Source organism: Natrix helvetica, assembly GCF_964273705.1.
Source record: "Natrix helvetica genome assembly, chromosome: 11".
Lineage (NCBI taxonomy): Eukaryota > Metazoa > Chordata > Lepidosauria > Squamata > Natricidae > Natrix > Natrix helvetica.
In genome coordinates, this window is record NC_138562.1 from 13,346,779 (window position 1) to 13,357,603 (window position 10,825).

Genomic DNA, 10,825 nt, shown 5'->3' on the forward strand with positions numbered 1-10,825 from the left:
CTCAGTTGGGCTGCGTTTGGCCTTACGGTTGATTCCCTCTTCTTTGTTTTAGGGAAGGCTCCATTTAGCATATGTTGAATCTCTCTCTCTCTCTCTCTCTCTCTCTCTCTCTCTCTCTCTCTCTCTCTCTCTCTCTCATTCACTCTCTCACTCACTCACTCTCGCCTGTGAGTGATTTAAAAACCAAGGGGGATTAGTCTCTGCTGTCCTTTCCAAGCTGCTATAAATCTGCTCGCTGGCCAGCGACTCTTTACTTAATTCAGCACATTCTTTCCTTCTGCATACCTCCGGCGCCTCCGTCTCCATCTGCGATGCTTCTGGTATCCCTTTAATCTGAGTTTGGAGAAAGCATTTGGGATCGCCCATGAAAAAGAGACCAGTTATCCCCTGCAAGAAAAGCAAAAAATATATATGGCACAGGGCCTAGTTACCTGCGGGATTGCGTCCTGCCCCATACATCCCTGCGACCTGTCCGCTCACACAGAGAGGGACTACTCCGGGTGCCGTCCTCCAGAGAGTGCCAGAGGGCGACGCCCAGGAGTAGGGCCTTCTCTGTAGTGGGCCCCACCCTTTGGAATGACCTCCCCCCAGACATCAGGACAACAACCGACCTTCGCTCCTTCCGTATGAAGCTGAAAACCTACCTGTTTCGACTAGCTGACCTGGCATAATACTACAATCTCTCCAGCCCAGGGCATTTTTAATTGGTAATTTTAGTTTTTAAGGGTTAATTTCACTGGGGTTTTAACTTTTTTAGGTATTGTAACTTATTTATTTATTCTTACCTCCTCTGTACGCTATATAATACTTTTGTACGTCGCCCCGAGTCCCTGTGGGGAGAGGGGGCGACTAATAAGTTCAAGTAATTAATAATAATAATAATAATAATAATAATAATAATAATAATAATAATAATATATAACCAGGTGAAGGTGGCAGAGGAAACAAATGCAACCGAGCTATATCTGCAAGCCCACGGTTATCCTAATTCAGGATATATACCATATATCCATTTTTGGTTGCATTAAAAGTGGGGCACGGGGGAGTAAACCTTTCCGGCTGTCTATAAATACTTCTATGCGCCTCTGATTTGCTGCTGGAACATAAAATAAATAAAGAAGCACCTCGGATTCAGAAGCTTCACCGTGGGGGTTTTGCTTGAATGCCTTGTGTTATAATGAATATTTCCCCCTTCCTGCTGACTTCCTTGTTTTTGTTAAAACAAACTGGCATTGCCTGTTAGCTAAGAGACTCCGCTCTGAATCAAGAGATTCCAGTTTCACGCCGACCCGCTGAGTCCACCGACTGAAGTCAGCTGTAATGTAGTTTATTGCCTTAGCGCACAACACAAAAACCCGGCCAATTTGCTTTATTCTGTGCAGAAAATCGGCACCTTGCATTTTGGCCTTTAAACGAAGGGCGTAGCCAAGATGTGGACCAGGGTTGACCTGACCCTGTCCTGAAAATGGACATACATACATTCTTAAAATCGTGTATTTCAAGAACTTCCTCGCGGCCCTTCCCGGTCTGAAAGGTCTCCGTCCAGGCAAGGGGATCGATCTTCAGCAGTATCTTCTGTTTCTCCATGTTGCTGACAAACATCTGTTCCAGTTCATAAATCTGCAAAAACAGATTGGAGAAGAGTATGAATCAGTTGCAGTGGTTGATCACCCAGTGCGCTAAGACTTGGCATCTTTGTTTAGGGCAGTGTTGGTGAACCTTTTCGGCACGGAGTGCCGAAACAGGAACACGCACGTGGGGAGGGGGGGAGCACCAGAAACTGGAAGAACAGCTTCCTGGTGCGCACATGCGTGAATGCCGGAAACTGGAAGAGCAGTTCCCCAGCATGCATGTGCGCGGTGGGAAGCTCAGCTTCTGGTTTCTGGCGGGTGCATGCCCACCGGTCACCTGGTCTTCCGCTTTCTGGCGCAGATGCGTGTGTGAGAAGACCAGCTGGCCGGAACCCAGAAGAGTAATGGGCGACGGCTGGCGTGCCCAGAGAGAGGGCTCTGCGTGCCACTTCTGGCACGTGTGCCATAGATTAGTCACCACAGGGTTAGGGTGTTATGGGCATCCTGCCAATTGTGGCTTTTGGAACAAGACATGGTTAAAACAAACCGTAGCTGTATAATGAATAGAGCCAGTCTCTTTGTCCCCAAGGTGCATTTTCCAGGTGATATTCGAAATATTCTCGTTTTGTTAGTTACTGATTTACCTCTTACACTCCAATTTCTGTGAATCAGTTTGTGCCCCAAATAAGGACAATCTCCTCCTTGTTGGATTTCCGAAGAGACCTGAAGCTATGACTCTTTAGAAAAGCCTTGGAGGACAATAAAAGTTGATTTAATCCTGCTGGTGGCATGAATACATGATATTGTTCTGTTTTAATACGGAAAGTCCTCGACTTACAACCGCTTGTTTAGTGACTATTTGAACTTACAGTGGCACTGACCTATGGCCATTTTTCACACCTACAACTGTTGCAGCATCCCCAAGATCAAAATTCAGAATGCTCGGCAAGGGGTTTATATTTACGATGGTTGCAATGTCTTGGGATCCTGTGATTCCTCTTTTGCGACTTTTGGACAAGCAAAGTCAACAGGGAAGTCGGATTCACTTAACAACTGTGTCACTAACTTAACAACTGCAGTGATTTACTTAGCAACCGTAGCCAGAAAGGATGTAAAATTGGGCAAAACTCACTTAACAACCGTCTCACACAGCAACAGAAATTTTGGGCAGAATTGTGGTCCTATGTCAAGGATTACCTGTATATTAATGTGGTATTATTGTGGTGTGCGCTTTTCACTGCCAACTCAAGGCCATCCTGAACCAAGCAGGCCACAAAGAAAGAAGAAAATATTCTACCCTAGAATATTTTATTCTTGTTGGTGGTCGTGAAGTCGTGTTTGACCCATCGTGACCCCATAGACAACCTTCCTCCAGGGCTTCCTGTCCTCTACCATCCTCTGGAGTCCATTTAAGCTCACGCCGGCTGCTTCGGTGACTACATCCAGCCACCTCATTCTCTGTCGTCCCCTTCTTCTTTTGCCCTCAATCTTTCCCAGCATCAGGCTCTTCTCCAGGGAGTCCTTCCTTCTCATTAGGTGGCCAAAGTGTTTGAGTTTCCTCTTCAGGATCTGGCCTTCTAAAGAGCAGTCAGGGTTGATCTCCTCTAGGACTGACTGGTTTGATCGCCTTGCAGTCCAAGGGACTCACAGGAATCTTCTCCAGCACCAGAGTTCAAAGACCTCCATTCTTTGGCGCTCAGCCTTCCTTATGGTCCATCATTCACAGCCACACATTGCAACTGGGAAAACCATAGCCTTGACTATATGCACACTTTTGTTGGCAGGGTGCTGTCTCTGCTTTCTAGTATGCTGTCTAGATTTGCCATAGCTTTCCTCCCCAGGAGCAAGCGTCTTTGAATTTCTTGGCTGCAGTTCCCCATCTGCGGTGATCTTGGAGCCCAGGAAGACTATTTCTACCCTAGAAAATATTCTACCTTAGATTCAAACTGGCATCCTTTTTGACAGAATTGCAGTCTTTTCTTCCATTTCACAGCAGTTAGGTTGCCTCATCAGATAATCCCCAAGGACAGATCATGTTTTAGGCCAGGCCTAGTGGCATCCGAAGACAGACTGGAAAAAAGATTTCGAAATTCCACTTTGTTTGCAAGGAACTTTTGGGGGGTGGGGTGGGTGGGTGGGGAAGTTTATGTTTACGGCCAGCTTGATTTCATTCTTCTTCTTTTGAAAAAAGAGTTTGGGTCTCACTAATGCAGAATTGTGGCCAAGCTCTGAGAGAGGATATATAAGCTGCAAGGAAAAAAAACGGTTTTGTTCAAATGCTATTTGGTTCTAAGGCAATAAAGTTGAAATATTCATGGCGTCGTTTCTCTGTTATCCTGAACAGCAGGGGCTTTCTTTATGGCCTGATCACACGGCTGCAGCCCCCGGGGACCTCTAAAAATATATCTCCCCCCCCACTCCCAAATTTGCAATGTTGAATGCATCAGAAAGGGAAGACGATGAGATGCAGAGGGAGTTGTCATATTAATGAGATTTAATTAGCTCGACTCCGTGCTAATTAATTGGAAATGAAAATGAAAACGGATTTATTATCCTGGGTGCACTGTTGTTCCTGGCTCTGTTTGAATGTCTGAAGACCGTAACGTGTCATTCGGAGGACACATGCTGTTCTTGTCGGGACAAAGGTTGGACACACGTCGGCTGTAGACTCTTCCAATCCGTTAGAAGGGAGCTTGGAGGTCTTCTAGTCCAACCCCCTGCTCAAGCAGAAGATACCTATACCATTTCAGACAGGCAGCTGCCCAGTCTCTTCCTAAAACCTCCAGTGATGAAGAACCCACAACTTCTGAAGGCAACTTCTGTTCCACTGATTAATTGTCCTCACTGTTAGGAAGTTTCTCCTTAATCCCAGGTTGCTTCTCTCCTTGATTAGTTTCCATCCATTGTTTCTTCTCTTCCATTCTGGTTTCTTCGGAAAATAAGTTGATCCCCTCTTCTTTGTGGCAGCCCCCCAAATACTGGAATACTGGTTATCATGTCATCCCTAGTCCTTCTTTTCTCTAGACTGACCATACCCAATTCCTGCAATCGTTCTTCATATGTTTGAGTCTCCAGACCCTTCATCATCTTAGTTGCTCTTCTTTGCACTTTTTTCCCCCCCAAAGTCTCTGCATCTTTTTTTGTAAGAAAAAAGAGCATTTTGTTGTGACTCGTGAGCCAAGTCTGAATTTTGGAGCGATGGGAATCAGTACTTCCCAATGCAAACCCTTGATGCTTATCGTCTTACAGATGTCACAGGGCAATTAAAATAAATGGAAGAAGCCTGAAGGAAAGGCAGATAAGCTGGGTTAATGGTGGATATCTTCCTCCTGCACTTAACTTCAGCATTTTGGTCTAAGTCAGGGGTGTCCAAACTTGGGAACGTGGACTTCAACTCCCAGAATTCCCCAGCCAGGCTGGCTGGGGAATTCTGGGAGTTGAAGTCCACAAGTCTTAAAGTTCCCAAGTTTGGACACCCCTGGTCTAAGTATACCATTCTCCAGAATGAAGGTATGAAGCTCCTCTCCTTCCCTCCGTATTTACTTTTTGGGACCGGGAAGAAAGTGATTTTTCCCCCCTTTCTAATTGCTCTGCTGTCCTTAGTTTGTTGTTTGCTAAAATGACATTTGAAACCAGATTTTCATGCAATGTGTTTTTCCTGGAAGGTGTTACAGATGTCTGGGCAAACAGTAGTTTCCTGATGCTGACTGTTTGTTCCACTGGGATGATTTAAAGCAGGGAGCAGGAGCTGGCCATGCTAGTTGTTGCACTACAACTCCCATTATCCCGGAGAGCTGGCTGGTGATTGGAGCTAGCCTTCGACAATATCTGGAGAGCCAAGAGTCTCGCATCTTTGATTGAAAGCAGTGCCCACATTCGCAATGATTTGTTGTTGTTAGTTGTGAAGTTGTGTCCAACCCATCACGACCCCATGGACAATGTCCCTCCAGGCCTTCCTGTGCTCTACCATCCACTGGAGCGATTGAAGCTCACGCCGACTGCTTGTGTGACTCCATCCAGCCACCTCATTCTCTGCCGTCCCCTTCTTCTCTTGCCCTCCATCTTTCCCAGCATGAGGCTCTTCTCCAGGGAGTCCTTCCTTCTCATTTGGTGGCCAAAGTATTTGAGTTTCCTCTTCAGGATCTGGCCTTCTAAAGAGCAGTCAGGGTTGATTCCTCTAGGACTCATCTATTCTATTCTATTCTATTCTATTCTATTCTATTCTACTCTACTCTACTCTACTCTATTCTTGTTGTTGTTAGTTGCGAAGTCATGTCCAACCCATCACGACCCCATGGACAATGTCCCTCCAGGCCTTCCGGTCCTCTACCATCCAGTGGAGCCATTGAAGCTCACACCGGCTGCTTCGGTGACTCCCTCCAGCCACCTCATTCTCTGTCGTCCCCTTCTTCTTTTGCCCTCCATCTTTCCCGGCATTAGGCTCTTCTCCAGGGAGTCCTTCCTTCTCATGAGGTGGCCAAATGATACCATTTGCAACGATATGGTTTGCTTAACCATGCATTTCTGAACTACCCAATTTCCTGGATTTGTATGGACTGTTGAACTCCTTTGTGAAAGAAGGCAACACGGGGGAAGTTGGAATGAGGCATATTGTGTACAGTATGAATGAATGATTCTGGGAAGAAGGAAACATGGAGTCTGGGACATGCAGTTGCAAGAGTTATTTGAGATTTATATGTTATCCTTCTAGATCTGGAGAAGTGGACGATGGTCCAGGCAGGACGATAAACTCAGTATAGTGGTACCTTGGTACTCAACTGCTTCAAAACACGTCAAATTTGGTATCCAGTGCATTTTGATGTGAAAATGTTGCCCTGGGAACTCATTGTTTGTTTGATAGTTGACATGCTACGGTAGGAAGGCCACAGAGAAGGGACTGGAACTTAGCCATGCCTGGGAATGTCCCTGCAAAGCGAAGTTGGGGATTGCCTCAGAGGGTGGACAGGAAGTTAGCCATGCTGGGAAGGTAGCTGACATAGGAATGGATGGAATAGAATAGAAAATAGGAGAGAAAAATAGAGAATAGAAGAGAATAGAGAACAGAATTACGGAATAGAATAGAATGGAACAGAACAGAACAGAACAGAACAGAGCTCCTTATTGACCAAGCGTGACTGGACACAAAAGGAATTTGTCTCTGGTGCATAAGCTCTTAATGTACATACAAGCAACAAGTGAAATCATGCTCACAATTGTAAAAGAGGGAGCAGACAGGAAGTCCTTCACGGCAAAACAAATTGCCGCACAGTAAGTCACGTGGTTTGTTTGGTATTCATCGTTTTTAGTACTCATTGCACCTCCTGGAACCAATTAAAGATGAGTACCGAAGTACCACTTTATACTGAAGACTGATACTGAATATACTTCCCAGCCCTCTCTAAGCGGTGCCCAGAGTCAGCCTCTTGCCCCCAACAACCTGGGTCCTCATTTTACCCACCTCGGAAGGATGGAAGGCTGAGTCAACCTTGAGCCTGTGAGATCTGAACTGCCAAATTGCAGGCAGCCAGCAGGCAGCAGAAGTAGCCTGCAGTGCTGCACTCTAACCACTGAGCCACCGCCCCTCTTAACTGATCATGGACTGATTATGGACTGAAAAGAGGAACGGGCCATTGATCATACACACGTAAAGTTTCCTTTCCTTTTTTAATTTGCTGCCACCCACATGGATACATCAAGTTACCCACGCAGTCTCTCCGCTCCAGGGATATCCCTGGGGTTGCAGGCGTCTGGAGTGCAAATGGTTTTTTGCAGACCTGCCTCCTGAACAGCAGGCCGGTTATTGGAAACAGATGCTGGCCTTGGATAGGGAAGGCAGGAAGGCACAGCCTGCCAGCCAGTTTTTGGCCAATGGACGTTTCTCCGCTGCCTTTACAGACAGTAGCAGAACTGACTTGAGAGTAGGTCCCCAAAGAATTTCCTCTCTCAAATCTATTAAACTCTCTGTGCCTTTTTATTTTTATCAAGAGCTGCATCACTTCAGAAATGATCTGCAGGATTATAATACTTTTGGGGTGTACACTGGGAAGGCCTTCTGTGGAAAAATGGCTAACGAAGTTATGGGACTGCAGTAGATTGGATGTAAAAAAAAAAGATCCTTGTATTTAAAAACGAAACCTGGTGCAGAATTCAGGTCTATCTGGAAAGCGTTCCTGGTTAATGACTTGCTCTACAGATTTTGGACTCCAGTCTAAATTTGGGGGTTTCTAGTCCAGAAGCGGTATTCAACCGGGATCTCTCCGGTTTGGGCAATCAGGTAGCACCGGCTGCGGGAGACTCCCCCCACCCGCCCCGATGTAATGTGCGAGCACTGCGCATGCACAGACGTGGCCCCTGTGCTCACATTGGTGAACTGGTAGGGAAGGTAAGTGAATCCCACCGCTGGTTTCTACATTTAGAGCTTGGGGCCCACGCACACACACACACACACACATGCATACATACATATACATACACACGCATGCATACATACACACACACACGCATACATACACATACATATATACACACATGCATACATACACATACATACACACATAAACACATATGCAAACATTCACATACACACGCATACATACACACATACAAACACACGCATACACATATACACACATGCATACATACACATACATACACACATATACATACACACATATGCAAACATACACATACACACACGCATACATACATACGCATGCATGCATGCACACATACATACATACACATACACACACACACACATGCATACACACATACATGCATGCATACACACACATACACATGCATGCATAAATACATACACATACAGACATGCACAAATACACACACATGCATACATATACATACACACACATGCATGCATACATACACATATATGGGGTGGTGGTGATAGTGGCAGAAAGTAATTCTTATCATTATTCCATAAAACGGCTGAATCAAATATGGCAACTTCTCAGCCCTTCCAGCTGCAAACTCATGAAAGTCCAATTTAAATTGGCAAGAGATCAGTTGCCTTCCCAAAACAAGCGACTTCTTCAACGCCTGGTGGATTTCTCCTCCAGTTCCTGGCGAATTAATTGAAACAAAATGGAGAGGAACTTCTCACAATTAAGGGTGCCAAGGACAGAAATCGCTGCTTTTCCACAGCTAAGATCCCACTGCCAAAAGAAACGGCAGCACAGCATAAAACTTTTGACAGGGTTCTCCATGTCTTTTTAAAGTCTGGGGTAGAAATATCCACTCCCCCCCCCCTTTAAAATATCTCCTCTAATATAACCCTAAGGGACGCAGTGGCTCAGTGCCTAAGATGCTGAGCTTGTCAATCAGAAAGGTCGGCAGTTCAGCAGTTTGAATCCCTAACTCCGCGTAACAGAGTGAGCTCCCATTACTTGTCCCAGCTTCTGCCAACCTAGCAGTTCGAAAGCAGGTAAAAATGCAAGTAGAAAAATAGGGACCACCTTAGGTGGAAAGGTAACAGCGTTCCGCACGTCTTTGGCATTGAGTCATGCCGGCCACATGACCACAGAGATGTCTTTGGACAGTGCTGGCTGTTTGGCTTTGAAACGGAGATGAGCACCGCCCCCTAGAGTCAGGAACGACTAGTACATATGAGGAACTTTAACCTTAATATAATCCTGAGAATAGAGCTTACCTTTTGGGGAGCAGGTTTCCAAAAATAGGAGACACCCAGAATAGTCAAGGTGAGGGAGAGGAGCAAAATGAAGGTTAACGCAGCCCAAATCTGGACTCTTTTGTAGAGTCCCTTCTTGGCAGTGTGAGCCTGAAAGGAGGAGAGAGATTTCCAGGAAAAATCAGTTTCAGACAAGTCACACAATAGAATTTTAGAATCACAGGGCTGGGAGGGACTTTGGAGGTCTTCTAGTTCACCCTCCCTACTCAAGCAGGAGACCCTGTACCACTGCAGACTGTCCAGTCCTAGACTGCATCAACAGATGGATAGAATAAAGATCACGTGAAGTGTTAATACCACTTTACAAGGCCTTGGTAAGGCCACACTTGGAATCATGCATTCAGTTTTGGTCGCCACGATGTAAAAAAGATGTGGAGACTCTAGAAAGAGTGCAGAGAAGAGCAACAAAGATGATTAGGGGACTGGAGATTAAAACATATGAAGAACAGTTGCAGGAACTGGGTATGTCTGGTCTGTTGAAAAGAAGGACTAGGGGAGACATGATAGCAATGTTCCAATATCTCAGGGGCTGCCACAAGCTATTTTCCAAAGCACCTGAGGGCAGGACAAGAAGCAATGGGTGGAAACTAATCAAGGAGAGGAGCAACCTAGAACTGGGGACAGATTTCATAACAGTGAAAACAATTAACCAGGGGAACTACTTGTCTCCAGAAGTTGTGAATGCTCCAACACTGGATGTTTTAAAGAAGATATTGGATAAGTATTTGTATGAAATGGTATAGCCTGAGTAGGGGTTTGGATGAGAAGACCTCCAAGGTCCCTTCCAACTGTTCTCTTCTCTTCTCTTCTCTTCTCTTCTCTTCTCTTCTCTTCTCTTCTCTTCTCTTTTCTTCTCCTCTCCTCTCCTCTCCTCTCCTCTAAGCCTAGAAGACCTCCAAGGTCTCTTCTTATTCTGTATTCTCTTCTTGAAAATGTCCATTGATGGAACACTCACAACTTCTGGAAGCCAGCTGTTCCACTGATGAATTGTTCTCATTGCCAGCAAATGTCTCCTTTAGTTATTACGGCGCACCTGCTTGCAGGAAGTCCAAACGATCAAGCCTTTGACCTCCCACACCCCAAGGAAGAGTCAAATCACGGACTTACGTCATGCCCGCAGAATTCCTGGGATCCCTCCGGGAGCTGTTTCCCCATGCTGCTTTCCCCCTTGAGTGTCAAATCTTCCTTTTTTTTGTCCCAGAGAGTGGGACGGCTGAGACGCTGGGACCGGGGTGGAGTCAGGATGCCTTCGAATGCTCCTTGAGCAGAGTGGAGGGCTTCCTCCTTCTTTTCTTTGGGGGGGGGGTCTCTCTCTCTCCAGCTGGCTGGGCTGAATGTGTGGCAATGCCACAGCCAAGTCTGCAAACGTGCAGGAGAGGATGCATTTCAGAAAGAGACAAGGATATGCTCTGTTTCTTCTCCGGACTGATCGTCCTTTTGCAAGTCTGACCTCCTGGAAAAAGTCTTGCCATTTGTATTTCCAATGCTAATTCCTTCTGGGTTTTCCAGTTGTTATTTTGTTAAGTGTCTTTCTCATCTGGCTGGA

At 45.8% G+C, this 10,825-nt stretch overlaps 1 protein-coding gene across 2 annotated transcripts in view; it reads right to left on the minus strand.

Moving 5' to 3' along the window:
* TNMD (tenomodulin) overlaps positions 1-10,440 on the minus strand; it is a 19,408-nt gene extending 8,968 nt beyond the window's left edge. Inside the window, exons 1-4 of one of the 2 annotated variants that reach the window (XM_081964378.1) lie at positions 10,387-10,440; positions 9,241-9,369; positions 1,480-1,620; positions 286-387 (exon numbers count right to left, since the gene is read on the minus strand). In XM_081964378.1, the coding sequence (XP_081820504.1) occupies positions 286-387; positions 1,480-1,620; positions 9,241-9,369; positions 10,387-10,434 (420 nt within the window). In that variant the 5' untranslated portion in view covers positions 10,435-10,440. The remainder of the gene's footprint in view (positions 1-285; positions 388-1,479; positions 1,621-9,240; positions 9,370-10,386) is intronic. The other variant, XM_081964379.1, reaches the window with a different exon arrangement.
* Between the last annotated feature and the right edge of the window lie 385 nt (positions 10,441-10,825).